This window comes from Corella eumyota, chromosome 7, assembly GCF_963082875.1.
Source record: "Corella eumyota chromosome 7, kaCorEumy4.1, whole genome shotgun sequence".
Lineage (NCBI taxonomy): Eukaryota > Metazoa > Chordata > Ascidiacea > Phlebobranchia > Corellidae > Corella > Corella eumyota.
In genome coordinates this window covers 2,038,310-2,052,306 of record NC_137496.1, presented here as the reverse complement: position 1 = coordinate 2,052,306, position 13,997 = coordinate 2,038,310, and the positions used below count along the sequence as shown (strand labels likewise).

At 31.8% G+C, this 13,997-nt stretch overlaps 4 protein-coding genes across 4 annotated transcripts; 1 reads left to right on the top strand and 3 right to left on the bottom strand.

Annotated features, from left to right (window-relative positions):
• Positions 1-3: 3 nt before the first annotated feature.
• Positions 4-4,147, bottom strand: LOC145760414 (GTP-binding protein 1-like). The gene is made up of 12 exons (XM_082574299.1): positions 3,839-4,147; positions 3,660-3,768; positions 3,337-3,520; positions 3,070-3,278; positions 2,806-2,945; positions 2,510-2,632; positions 2,088-2,203; positions 1,685-1,829; positions 1,434-1,616; positions 1,225-1,360; positions 839-1,017; positions 4-751 (listed from the first exon to the last, which is right to left on the bottom strand). Exons 1-12 carry the CDS (start codon positions 4,043-4,045, stop codon positions 557-559), a joined length of 1,926 nt encoding a protein of 641 aa, XP_082430425.1. The 5' UTR covers positions 4,046-4,147; the 3' UTR covers positions 4-556.
• A 179-nt stretch (positions 4,148-4,326) lies between these two features.
• Positions 4,327-6,669, bottom strand: LOC145759599 (uncharacterized). Its single transcript, XM_082573447.1, has one exon. The coding sequence runs from the start codon at positions 6,667-6,669 to the stop codon at positions 4,345-4,347; it is 2,325 nt and encodes a 774-aa protein (XP_082429573.1). The 3' UTR covers positions 4,327-4,344.
• A 555-nt stretch (positions 6,670-7,224) lies between these two features.
• LOC145760097 (U4/U6 small nuclear ribonucleoprotein Prp3-like) lies at positions 7,225-12,731 on the top strand. Its single transcript, XM_082573966.1, has 14 exons — positions 7,225-7,406; positions 7,584-7,685; positions 8,055-8,159; positions 8,285-8,469; positions 8,679-8,787; positions 8,955-9,146; positions 9,245-9,411; positions 9,628-9,725; positions 9,989-10,132; positions 10,218-10,431; positions 10,511-10,629; positions 10,732-10,815; positions 11,030-11,212; positions 11,789-12,731. The coding sequence occupies exons 1-13, from the start codon at positions 7,332-7,334 to the stop codon at positions 11,209-11,211; spliced, it is 1,776 nt and encodes a 591-aa protein (XP_082430092.1). The 5' UTR covers positions 7,225-7,331; the 3' UTR covers position 11,212; positions 11,789-12,731.
• On the bottom strand, positions 11,525-13,952 carry LOC145760099 (glutathionyl-hydroquinone reductase YqjG-like). The gene is made up of 9 exons (XM_082573967.1): positions 13,625-13,952; positions 13,407-13,497; positions 13,242-13,323; positions 13,020-13,098; positions 12,715-12,913; positions 12,492-12,585; positions 12,288-12,404; positions 11,995-12,111; positions 11,525-11,879 (listed from the first exon to the last, which is right to left on the bottom strand). The coding sequence occupies exons 1-9, from the start codon at positions 13,764-13,766 to the stop codon at positions 11,781-11,783; spliced, it is 1,020 nt and encodes a 339-aa protein (XP_082430093.1). The 5' UTR covers positions 13,767-13,952; the 3' UTR covers positions 11,525-11,780.
• Positions 13,953-13,997: the final 45 nt, after the last annotated feature.

Below are 13,997 nucleotides of genomic sequence, written 5' to 3'. Positions count from 1 at the left end.
AAATACCTTAAACAATAATATATTTCCTAATCACGGTTTCTAATTTCATTTTATCTTTGACTAACACACAAAAAATATTACACATTTTTACAGAAAATAAATTAAGATAGTATGGGTAAATCCAGTTAATTGAAACCAATTTTTTTTCCCAAAAGTTTGTGTAATAAATAAGTACAAATTTGCTGCTGATAATTTTTTTACATAATTTGTCTAACTACGTTCAACTCTAAGGCAGTGATGTTAAAAATGTGGCAATAATTTTTTGCGGCTTTGAGTTTAGTATTTATTTATCTGAATTACCTTTTATAACAGACATCCCCCCCTACCACCATATAAAACAGAAATTATTAGTAAACCTGAAATTTAAGAACACAAATGTATGGGCTTAAACTAAACAATTTTTTGTTTGTTTTTAAAAACAATTCACAGATTTTGTCATAATTGGTTTCGAACAAAGAAAAAAATCAGATCATTTTTGTGTAAACAAAAAAAGGCAAAATATTTAAAGGGTGGTTCGAAAAAGAACCACCAGTAAACCAACATATCTGGTCTTTTTTTATGTTTCCACAGTGGCTTCAACTTCAAGGTCATAATTTCTTCGATTCGTCCATCTTTTACCCCCTCTCCGAGTCCCAGAGGTCTGGGGTTCAGTTCCCGCTGTAGTTGATTTTGTGGCAGCTTGTACCTGGCGTGATCTCTGATTTCTGCTACTTTTTAAATGGCATTGATAAGCAGGAGCATCAGGCAAAAGCTAGAAATAAAATTTAAATAAATTTATTGGATTAGGAAAATTGTTAACAAATCTTTAGTTGTCTAAATATCAAGTAAAACATCTTACATCTTGTATAGTTCCAACAGCTTTAGTTCTTCCTTCTCTAAACACAAATTTGGTTCCTGGTCTTAAATACTCAGGATTTTTAAGGAACCTAAAGTGAACTTGAGCCTTATCCCCTGTTCTTAAATGCTCTTTAGTCATGCTCAGTATTTTTGCTGTTTGACGAATACTTCCGCAGTGAACTAAAAATTGCATAGAAAAAATATTGAATGTTGTACACTGTGCTTTTAAAGAAGATCACACGAATGATTTTAAAACCACTCTGCCATAACTAAAAAATTGGACGTTAAAATCCTAGGAAAAAAGGGTTCCATTTTATTATCCTCTACTTAAAGTGTGACTATGAAAATTTATGTTAGAAATGATTTTAAGATGAAACCTATGCTTACCCATAGCTTGGTATTTAGCACTTATAGTGGTGGGATGATGTAGCACAAGAATTTCTCCCTTATATTCCCATACTGCCACTGGATTACATTTCGGATGGACCATAACCATTCCCTTGCGAATATTCGACCGTTTAACCTAAAGCAAAATTAAAAACAAAGTTTTAAAAAAGAAAGATTATTTTAAATTCTAATTTTGGGAAAAAGTTTACCTTCTTAAGCGCAAAGGCTGCAGTTTGACCTGCTCTGACTTCCTCAACTGCCATTCTTTTCCGATGAATACTTTTAATCTGAACCAACTCAAATTTACCCAGTAAATCTGGACCCAACATCAGACTTTGCCCCGCTTTTATGAACCCCCTCATCACTGTACCCGACACAACAGTACCCACTCCCTGTAAAAATTGTGCATAGTTTTAAAAACAGAAAAAAAAAATAAATCTTAAAATTTTTTCAAACTTACTGGCACTGAGAATGTGTCGTCGATTAAAAATTCAGGAAACTCCTTGTCACTGAATTTCGTCCGACAGTTTAATAAATTAAGAAACATTTTAAGAAGGTCAATATTTTCGCCAGTCACGTTACTGATTTGAAAAATCGGACAAACTCTAAAAATAATATTTATAGTAAAGTTATTGACATTACAGGTTCTATTTAATTGGATTTGTAGCAAATAGCCTTTATTCGTAGTTAAATTTACAGCCCTGCCCCACAGTTGATATTTTATTTGTCATAATATGGTCACAATTCTTAACTAATGTTTGCCTGTGATAATTTACCCTTGCATTACACACTAGTTTTTTTGGAGTTTTTTTTTTTGAAATTGGAATTACATATTTAAATTAATGACAGTTTTTAACACTAACCTCTCTGATGTGAAATTAGTTGCAGTAACTATGACATCATCGGTGTTTCCAACTAAAACTGGAATTTTTCTACATCCAGGGGACTTTAATATTTTTACCAATAACTTTAAAGTTTCCTGAAAAAATGCAAAACTACATTTATTCGATAAATTAAATGTTGATCGAAATCACTTGATTATTTCAATAATTATAAATAAATGACCTAAATAAAAATGCAAAATAAAAAAGTTTTGACTGGGCTAAGCAGAGGGGCTTTGTCCCCTTCCCATTTAGCCTCCTTGCCGTAATAAATGGTATACGTTGACAATAACCATAATAACAAAATGTTAGTAGAAAATTTGCTTTACAATTAGTCAGTTGGTGACAGAATATAAATTACACAACCATACCAAAGTCAACTATGTAATTTTATTTATATTAACCTGTAATATATTTGGCGGGCACATGTCTATTTTTGTTACAACGACAAACACAGGAACATTAAGGGCAAGCGCTAAACCCAGATGTTCTTTTGTTGTTCCAATAATACCAGCATTGCTCCCAATCTGTTCAAAATAATATTAATATTAAGTGGGTGGTACAATTTGTTAATTAGTAAAAGGTGAATACATTGTGGGCATTACAAGTCATTGATTGTGTCATGCATATATTAATATAACAAATTAAATTTAACCACTTTGTTTACTACATAAAAGTGTTTAGAATATTTTAAACCTACCATAAGCATACAGAAGTCTGGCATATGGCCTGTCATTCCAAACACAGTGGTTTTTAAATAACGCTCATGACCGGCAAGATCCACAAAAGTAATTACTTTAGATGACTCCTGACATATTTTGCTCCAATCAATGTTGCTAACTGAGAAATTATAAGAAAATGATCAGTAAAAATACAAGACAGACCTAGTCCTCTTGCTAGTAATCAAGAGTTTACCCTTAAAATTACCGGTATGTTTATACTTGTTGCATTATTTTTTACTAACCATGAGCATTTGGTTTATTTACAACAGTTCCATTGCTACTAAAACCCAGAATTTCGTTTCCCACACTGCTTGTTCTACCAGACTCAGCTTCGTGTTTATGTCGGAAGAGTTTCTGTCTTGAGTAACCTCTGCCATTGTCTAACTCACAATGAGTTAGAACTCCGAGTAAGGTTGATTTTCCGGCATCAACATTTCCAACAACAGCAACTCTGTGAATATTAATTTAATTAAACTTTTAAATTAAAAATGTTTTCACACACAACTTACTTCACTTCAAGGAAATCATTTTCGTCATATCGTCGCCGAATTAAATACTCTTCAATTTTCCCCTTGTCTGCCGGCCTTTCTCGAAGCAAGGTGCAATCACAGTCCAGGGTTTCCGCCAGACTTTGTAAAGTTGCCCTCGACGCCTCGAGCTCGTCATCAGTCAAACCACTTTCAACATCTACATCTAAAAATAAAATAAATTTTGGCAACTGGATTTATCACTTTTAGGTCAATGTGATCTATTTATAACACCTTGTATACCAGCTGTCAACACTATGGGATAACTTTATGTGTTTGTAAATTTTACTGAGCTTTGTTTTTACCTGACTCTCCTACAGGATAAACACATTCCCCCTGATTCTCTAAAATTCTCTGTCGAAGTTGGCGCATTAAAATATCATATTCATCATCACCAGGACTTACGAGGATATTCTAAATGAAAGTTTTAATATTTAGAGTATATAATTAAATTTAAGATAAATTCTGTTTTAAATTTCGGTACCTTTGAAAATATTGAGAGGTCCAGACTGCCGGTATCGTCATGGAAACCATTTTCCTCCACGTCCGGAGACGGAGCAAAAAGATTGTTCTCCATCATTTGTGTCGGAGATTTTCTATGATTTTTTGAATGTTTCTTTTTACTTCCTTCTGGGCTTAACGTTCGATTTTTCTCAGTGGACGAAGTTGTTTTTTTCTTAGTATTCTCCATCTTATATTAACACTTTAACTTTTATACAAACACAAAACAATTAACACAGATCGCAGTTGTCATAAATTCATTTCTTACTTTTAAATTTCTGCAACAAATAATTTAAAATAAATTTTATAATAAAGATTGCAAGGTTATGAATGAAAATGCATAAAAAATTAATATACTGCAACAATCAATAAGTACGTTATCTTTTGGCAATTAACAAAACAAAACAATCAATGGTAAATCATGGAAGTAGTATATAAGAATAATATATGAACTTTAAATTACATAATAACACAGGTTTGGATTTTAATTTAAGATACACAATTGTCTAATAACTCTATAGGTCCAACATATTTTAAGGTAGATTGGAGAACATTTGACCCTACGTTTACAACCTGGTTTGGCTGTTGTCCACCTGCGTAAATATCATAAGTTCCAGGCAAAATGTAATAATTACTCCCAGAGTTATCATTACCGGCTTGCCAAACTGATAAAGCAAATGGCTGGATAAGAATTGAAACAACCTGACTTCCAACTTTTAATTTTGATTTTTTAAAACCAATTAATCTTGGATTTGCCATTGAAAACGCTGGTTTCAAGTATATTAGGATCACTTCATTGCAATTCATTGATGACTGAATCTGTACTTGCACATACAACTTATCTGTGCAAGATTGCAGTACATTTGGGCTTACAGTAATGGACTCATATTTAAATTGAGCATAAGAAAGTCCATAACCAAATGGAAACAAAGGCTCCCCAGTGAAGTATTTATATGTTCGATTTACCATGCTATAATCAGTCATTGGTCTAACTTGGTCCATTGTTTTGTACCACGTATAAGGTAACCTTCCGGCGGGGGAGAAATCATCAAAACTCTGTAAGACTTTAAGAAGAGCATTGCCTGTTGATTGGCCAGGAAAATGACATTGTATTATGGCATGCACCCCAGAATTCTCAACAGCCCAGGATATATTCAAAGGTCCAGCTGAAAACAAAAGGAGCACAACAGGAGCGCCTTTAGCGAATAAAACAGCTTCATGTAATAATTGTTCTTGATATCCTGGTAAACTCATATTTGCTCTGTCATTCGATTCGGCTTCAACACCTCTACCTGTCCCTAGTGTTATAAAAACCAAACCACTTCCATCTATTGCATCATTCACTGATAACCAATCATATTCCTTACATTTTGGTAAATTTTGATCCCACTTTCCAGTGCACCCACTTGCTAGTTTTGCATCTTTTTGGCTAAAAACTTTAGCTGCATCAAATGGTGAAGAAAAGTATTTTAAGTCATATTCTGCTTCGTAGTCTCCTGTTAAAGCATCTGGGTTGTTACCAAAAGGACCTACCATCGAGACAAAGTTATACGTCTTTGATTTTAATGGTAAAATCCCATTGTTTTTTAACAAAACAAAGGTATCAGCCGCGGCATCTGTTGGGTCATGTTTATGTATAACCTCTGTTGTTACATTAAGCCAAGGGTTCATATCAGGGGGGTCAAATTCCCCCAAAATCATTCTGGTGTTAAACAATCGCTTTGCAGATGTCTGTAGTGATGTAATATTAACAAGTTTTTGATCGACAGCCGTCTTTAACAAACTAAAACGATTATTTATTCCAAAATATGTAAGATCAAGATCGACTCCTGCATTTATTGATGCAATTGCTGTGTGAAGTGGATCTTTTGTGTATTTAAAATACAAATCTATATGTTCCATAGCACCTTCATCACTTACTACATATCCATCAAAATTAAACTTGCCTCTAAGCAAATCAGTTATCATGTAGTTGTTTGCACAAGCTGGGACACCATTGATAGCATTATAACTACACATCACTCCATATGCACCAGCCTTTGTGCACTCACGAAAAGCTAATAAGAAAGTATTACCAAGGTCATAGTCGTTAACTTCTGCGTTAAAACTAAATCGTGAAACTGGGATATTTTCAGGACCGCTGTGTACACCAAAATGTTTACAAGTAGCTGTTGCACCTGGATACTTGGTTTCAACATCAGAATTATCTATCAAATTATTCCCTTGAAGACCAGTAACATATGCATGTGCCATGGTGCTTGTTAACACTGGATCCTCTCCATAAGTTTCTTGATTTCTCCCCCACAAAGGATGCCTCATTATGTTGATTACAGGAGAAAAACAACTTAACCCAGTATGGTCCCCATAGTTGTTATTCTTGGTGAAATTATTGTGTTTTGCCCTAGCTTCCAATGCTATAACTTGTGCCATTTCATGGACTAGGTTCTCATCAAAGGATGCAGCAAGACCAATAGGTTGTGGATAGCATGTCGCATCTCCGTTCAATCCATATCCTCTTAAACATTCGGTATTCCATTGGTAGGGTTTGATTCCAAGTCTTTCGATTGCTGGTGCTGGACCATTTGCATTGGCACCACCCCTGGAAAGTTGTAACACTAATTCTTCTAAGGTTAATCTTGAAATCAAGTCATCCAGTCTTTGGTTGATGGGCAAATCGGGATTTCTGAACGGGTAATCAACATTCGGCTGTAATTTAGTTACGCGTTTGTTTACATACGGTTTGTCAAAAGTTTTTACTAAGCCTAATGATAATTGCACCAAAGCAAGAATGGTTATACAGAAAAGCAGCTTCATCTACAAAAACCATCTTTGGTATTTTAAATCTTACTTAAAAAAATGCTTTAATGGACTAACGGTTAGAATTGGATAACGAAATTGTATTTTTGAAACCCTTTGATTTTCCTGCTATTTATATTAAAAATAAATCTTTTTTCGGTATATTTGATTGCACAACCCATTAAACATGCCTTCTACATTGCATCATCTTAATATTTTATAAATAAAAATGACGTTTTTATTCAATATTTACACTTTCCTGTGCTAAGAATCAAACTCTTGCACTTACGTTGCAAATCGTACTCGTAATCAATGTCAGGGTTGCCATGCCAAAAAACAAAATTTAACTTCACCTTTTAACGCCAAAAAATCCATTTCAAATTAGTTATAAACTATTAAATAGCAATTTTATGGATTTATTGCAGATTATTTTAAATTTTATAGTAATTTTTAGAAAGATATTGCAAATTTTATTTGAAATATTACAGTCACGTGTCTGTGCCAAAGCGTAACTAAAATAAAACTCCCTAAACTGAAAAGTTTTCTTTTCTTCAATTACGTTTTGCATGCGTACAACATTTCGCATTTGTTTATTCCAATGCAAAACAATTTTCCTTTTAATATCCAGTAAAACTTAAATAAAAATAGTTTATAGTAGGATAGGAAAGCAAACTTGTAAGATGAGTAATACAGAAAAACTCGTTAAAGATATTTACAAGGAAATAGAAAACGCGAAAAAGTCGTTAAAACGGAAGGTATGCTTGTTTAATTTTTTATGCAATTTTAATTTAAGGATCAATCAGTAATAAAATATGTAAAAATATACAAAAAGTTGTAGCCTTTTTTAGTTCATTTGTGATAAAATACTTTCAAAATTAATTCATTAACTGATTGAGGATAAAGAACATGTTTTTAACTTGTTTAAAATTTAGGATACAAATGGGGTGGAAAATAAAGATGCTCCGAAGAAATCGAGAAGATTTGCTGAACCTGAAACACCACAAACACAAAATGCTTCCATAGCTCCAACCAACGTAAAACTTTTTTTATTTGATAAACTTTATAAACTCAATATTGATGTTATTGTGATATTATTTTTCACATTTTTTGTATATATTTATATCCTTGATGTGAAATGGTTGAATCTGCTACCTAAACATAGAGTAACATCAGTTACTTAACCCAGTCTCTAGCAGTTTAGGATATTATAGATTAGAATAGCCCAAAATTTCAACTGCTAATCAAGTGTTGGCTTAGCAGGGGTTCATACCGTTTATAGTACCTTACTCAAAGGTGCTCTCGAATACAACATAAGAGTCATGGGGATCAAACCAAGGACCTCATGTAGTGTAAATATTCTCAAAATATTAAAGTAAATAATAAATTAATTTTATATTTTACAGATTAAAGAAATGATGGAGAAAGCAAGGTTGGAAATTCAACAAAGAAAAGAAGAATTAAAACAAATGAATCCACAACTTTTGTCGGCAAAAGTAAAAGAAGCAGAGGTACTTGTTACCTTAAATATTTGCCATTTAGCATAATCTTCATATTCGCTTAAAGTTCAATTTTAAATTCATGTTTTATATATACTATTTATTGTTAATTTATCAATGTTACTAAAATGTTCTAGGCGACAAAAGTTGAGGAAAACGAGAAACCTGAGGTTTCATTGATGAGTAACGCGATGACAAAAGCTCAGAAAGCTGCAGAGCTACAACAAAGAATTCAAGCTCGACTTGCAGCCAAACCCGACCTTCTAGCTGGTGTTAGTGCTGGGGTGAAAGCAAAACTATTTCAAATTCCTGAAGTAAAAGAGTAAGTTGTATTATTGGTTTGTTTATATATATTAAATTTATAAATTTAACCATAAAGAATATTCATTGATTTTTTGTCTAAAATTGTATGTACTAGATTTATGAAAGGTTTTGGTATTGAATAGAAGCAAAAAAATAAATTTGTTCTAATAAACGCTTTTCACAGACTGATATCTTAGCAATTTGCAGTTTTTCTAATTTTTAATTTAGTAAAGAAGAGTCAACTGCCCCAACCCCATTGTTTTTGGATGATCAGGGTAGAACTGTGGACTCAACAGGTCAACTACTCAACATACCAAGCAGAGTTCCTACTCTAAAAGTAAATTTTTTCATTGAGATTTCACTTAAGAGTTTATTTGAGATTTAACTAGAGTTTTTTCTCGAAATTTACTTAGATTTTTTTTAAATTATACCTGAGTTCCAAACATTTTAAATTATCTTTGGGTTCTTTAGAAAAAATAAAACTTCTATGTTTAAAATTTGCAGGCAAATATTAGAGCCAAAAAGCGAGAAGAATTTCGTCAGAAAATGGTTGAAAAACCAACTCCAGATATGACAAGTGGAAACGATTATTTTGATGCAAGAGTGAAACAAGAAGGAGCAAATAGATCCCGCAGAAATTTCAAGTTTTTCGAGAAGGGAAGATTTGTTCAGATTGCTCAGAAGATTCGAACCAAGGTATTAAACTTGTCTTTTTTTACTAATTTTTTGAAATATTATATACATCAAATATTTCAACAACTTTTTTCTAATAATTATTTTTTTTATTATTTTAGGCTCAACTTGAAAAGCTTCAAGGTGAAATCGCCCAGGCTGCCAAACGCACAGGAATCCAACAAGCTTCCAAACTTGCCCTGATTGCTCCTAAGCTGAGTGAGAAAGAGACCCCAGATATGATTCCTGATGTGGAGTGGTGGGATGATTATGTCATTAAAGACACAAGGTTAAGAATTTTACATGTGATTTGTTGTGTAAAAAGATGGTTTTTTAATTGTTTTTTCAAAAGTATCGCTTTTCAGCCTTGTATCTTATTTGCATGATGGTACTTAAGATATAATTATGGTTTTTAAAAAGTAACACATACTCTTCTAAGTCTATCTTCAATTGTAGGTAATTGTTTTTTTCTTGATTTGATTTTTAACTTAGTTTGTTTCTGTAGTGAAAGTGAGGAAGGACCAGGTGAAAATGATGATCTTGTTATTGCTGAAGATGTCATCACAGCATTAATTGAGCATCCTACTCAGCTTAAACCTCCAGGTAAACAAACCTTATCACATTTCATTATCAGGAAGTACTAAATATTTCCCAAAAATACTAAAAAACAACAAATAACACTAAAAAAGAATTCTTAAAAACATGTACTAAAAAATATACTAAATATATACTATACTAAAAAATACCTTAAAAACTATACTAAAAAATACCTTAAAAATACTAAATACCAGTTATAATACTATTACACGATACTTAAAAACAAATTCTAAAGGTAATACTAAATACTAATGTATTTTTTGTTTAAGGTTCGGGCAAAGAAAACTTGGTTTTGGGAACTTATTTGACAAAACAGGAACGCAAGAAACTAAGAAGAATGAACAGGAAAGAAGCTTTAAAAGATGAACAAGAAAAAATTCGATTGGGCCTCATCGCTCCACCAGAACCCAAAGGTAAATTAAAGAATATTTTTAATCAGTTTTTATTACTCAAATTCACTACTTAAAAATGTTTTAAAATTAAAGTTTTATTTTACAGTGAAGTTGTCGAATTTGATGAGAGTTTTGGGCAACGATGCTGTCCAAGATCCAACTAAGGTGGAGAAGCATGTAAGAATGCAGATGGCAAAGCGACAACGTGCTCACGAACAAGCCAACTCTGCACGAAAACTCACTGACGAACAGAGAAAAGATAAAAGGGTAAAAAAACTGAAAGAAGACACCTCAAATGCAGTAAACATTGTCATGTACAGGTAATAGTAAAGTACTGTGATATCTGCATAATTTTATGTTATTAACTGATTACTTTATGTATGTATTTATTATATCCAGGGTTAAAAATCTTAAAGATCCATCAAAGAAGTTTAAGTTAGAAATGAACAGCAAGCAACTATATATGACTGGATGTACAGTTCTTCATCCTGATATCAATGTTGTGGTGGTAGAAGGGGGTAAGATGAGGCTTTTTTAACTTGTTTATTTTCTACCTCATAGGTAAAATGTGTAAGATTATATTTAATGTGTATACTCATGTATGTTTTTGTTTTACCTAGGCCCCAAAGCACAACGGAAGTTTAAAAGATTGATGATGGTTAGACTAAAATGGGATGAAGATAAGAAAGGGAAGAGAATAGAAGGTAGAACTGATTCTAATATAAAATTCAACCATTGATATTTAACTCCGTATAACTACTGTTTGTTACATAGTGTTATTATGCCTAAGCATGTAAAGTAATTTTAACACCTAAATATTTATTTGGCTTACTTAGGTATCTATTTTACCTTTGGTTTAACAGAATAGTTCCCTTAAGTCTTATAAATTTAACTGAACAAAAATTTCTTTATGTTTAGATGAAGGGGATATGACAAATTTATGTGAGTTGATATGGGAAGGTCAAACACATCATCGAAACTTCGGTGAAATGACTTTCAAGCAATGCACGACCGATGACCAAGCCCGAGAATTCTTTCAAAATCATGGAGTCGAGCATTACTGGGACCTTGCACATTCACAGAAAGTTCTGGAGGACTGAGGTAGCTTGTTGTTTGGTTAGGACATTAAGTGGTATGATAATAACATAAGTTACAATGCATTAGGATTGTATTGGTTCAGACAACCATGCTTCCTAGTGCTTCTTATGGTTAAGATACTTTATTTCAATTAAGGAAATTCTTATAGTTTGTGTTATGTTAAATATAAATTTTCGAATTAAGTTTAATTAACATCAACCTTCCTTTTAATTTTTAATTATACTTTAGTTCTGCAACATATCTGTTTTTTGGTTCCTAATAAACCACTGCTATTACTAATAATAAAATGGTAGACAGCACAACATTTTTTTCCAGGATATATTTTATTGAAAATGTTGAGGATGCAATAATTTAGTAATAGTACTTCTGATTAAAAGTCAAAAAACTCTAAATAATAAATGTACAAAACATGCTGCAAAGACCATGTATAAAAACTGTATACTAATATGTAGGACGGTTGGTTTTAGGTAAAATATATACACAAAAATGCAAAACTTTTAAAGTGCATGCAACATGCTGCAATGATATCCAATTAATATACAATGTGTATTTTTATCCAGAGGTATTTTATTTAAATAGGAAACTTCTCATTCCTACCATGAGGAACCATAAAGTCTAGGTCAGGACCAATGTAGACAATCCCCTTTGGGTTAATGCTTGTGTGGCTCAGCTAAAAAAAAAATTAAACTTTAGACATATGTATGTCTTAGTCTTATTGTTATATATAATTTAATATATGCACTATTGTCTACAAGTATTTAAAATTGTATATTTAAATGTACAACCTGATAATGTTTTGTAATGTGTTCCATGTTTGTTGTTTCTCTAAATGCTGGAATCTGATAAAGTTCTCTCAAGTAAGGCCATATGTTTGGGTAGTCTACGATCCTTTTTTTGTTGCACTGTAAACAAATGAAATCTGATATAAGTTGTATATACACAAAATATTTGTTAATACTCTATAGCCTAAAGCTAGTGCAATTTGATACACTAGCTTGTTAATTTTTAAGGTAATTATAAAGGTTTATGCCTATGCTTATATTGCCTAATATTTTGTTATTGCTTTATATATTTCTACCTTAAAATGGCCATGGTACACTGGGTCAAATCTTACAAGTGTGGTGTACAACCTAATATCTGCTTCTGTCAGTTGATTGCCTGTCAAATATCTTTGCTTTGACAAAATATCCTCAACCTAAAATATTATGCACAAAAATTTAAAGTTTAGATTGATTACTTGTAAAAGTACTTTTAGTTAATTAAAAAAATGTTTATTTTAAACCTTATCCAAAGCATCAAATAAATCAACTACAGCTTTGTCGTATGCGGATTGTTGTGTAGCAAAACCTGATCTATACACTCCATTGTTGATGTTGCTAAAAATATCATAACATATTGTTTACAATAAAACCAAAGGTTTAAAATGTGCATTAGATGTTTTTTAAAGTAAATCTTTTTAATCATGATATTTTCTGGCTAAGTGTACTTTTTTAAAAGATATTTACGGATAAATCCATGAGTTAACTTCCTCAATTTTGCTTCTGAGATTCTCCGGATAAAAATCCAATTGCTTTTGTTGTTCAGTTGCACAGAATTGATTCATGGAATGATTGAACATTCTGATAATCTCACTCGATTCATTGTTGACAATCGTTGTTGTTTTTTTGTCGAACAAAACTGGGACAGTTACTCTCCCATCATACTCTAAATAAAAAATAATGTTAATCAGACACAATAAAAAATAAAGCCTTAAATGCCTATTAAAATAAATAAATAAATATTCTAACAATACATGTAGTTGTTTTTTTACCTTCTTGGCCTGTAGCCTTGGCATATATCTCACGCATAAGTCCTGCATTAAACAAGGGGTCTTTGCTGCAACCATTAACCTGCATAAAAACAATTTATTAAGAATAGCAATGCTTTTGTAGCAATGATAGTTAGGTATTGGTAATAAAATATGTGACAACATTTTCACTGGACAATTAAAGGTTTAAGGTGAATGTATGAAAGCAGAATTTATTTTGTATACCTTATCATTAAACCTCCAGCCCTTATCTCCCATCAAATAATCAACACAAGTAAAAGAGATGGCATCTTCCAAACCCTTTAACCTTAACATAAAAGTAAAATTTTAAGAGTTTTTTATATCCTATATACTTTTATATATATAGATATATTTAAAAGTAAGTTATACTTTCGAACAATCAATGTCCTATGTGCCCATGGACAAGCAAAAGAAACATAAAGGTGGTAACGTCCACTTTCTGGTGGGTAAGTTCCTCCAACTAAAAATAATAATGAAATTAAAAAATGGTTAGTTACAAAATAAATTCCAGAAAAAATTTATCAATTTATTACAAAATATTTAATAATGAAAAAATAATTTTTTAGGTGAAATGCTTTATATATTACCTTTAATTTCATCCCTGAATGCCGATTCCTTACGAACGAATTCTCCTTTCTTATTAACAGATGCGATAACTGGTGTATGGGTAGACATAATTCTTATTAAACTCCGTGTAATATTGTAACTGTTATTAAAACCAATAAGCATTCTATAAGCGGTAGTTAATTAATGTAAAGAAATTACGTCACAAACTATTCTTCTGACTGAATTTATCTTTACGCTGATCTGGTAAGTGAAATACGCAAACATTTAACTATATACTAGTATAGAGATTAGCTAAAGACCCAAGACAAACTTATGTTCTGCCACAGCGTACAATTTATTTATATGAAACGTGTTATTAATATAAAAAGAATGCAACAATTTTGCAAGTTCTGT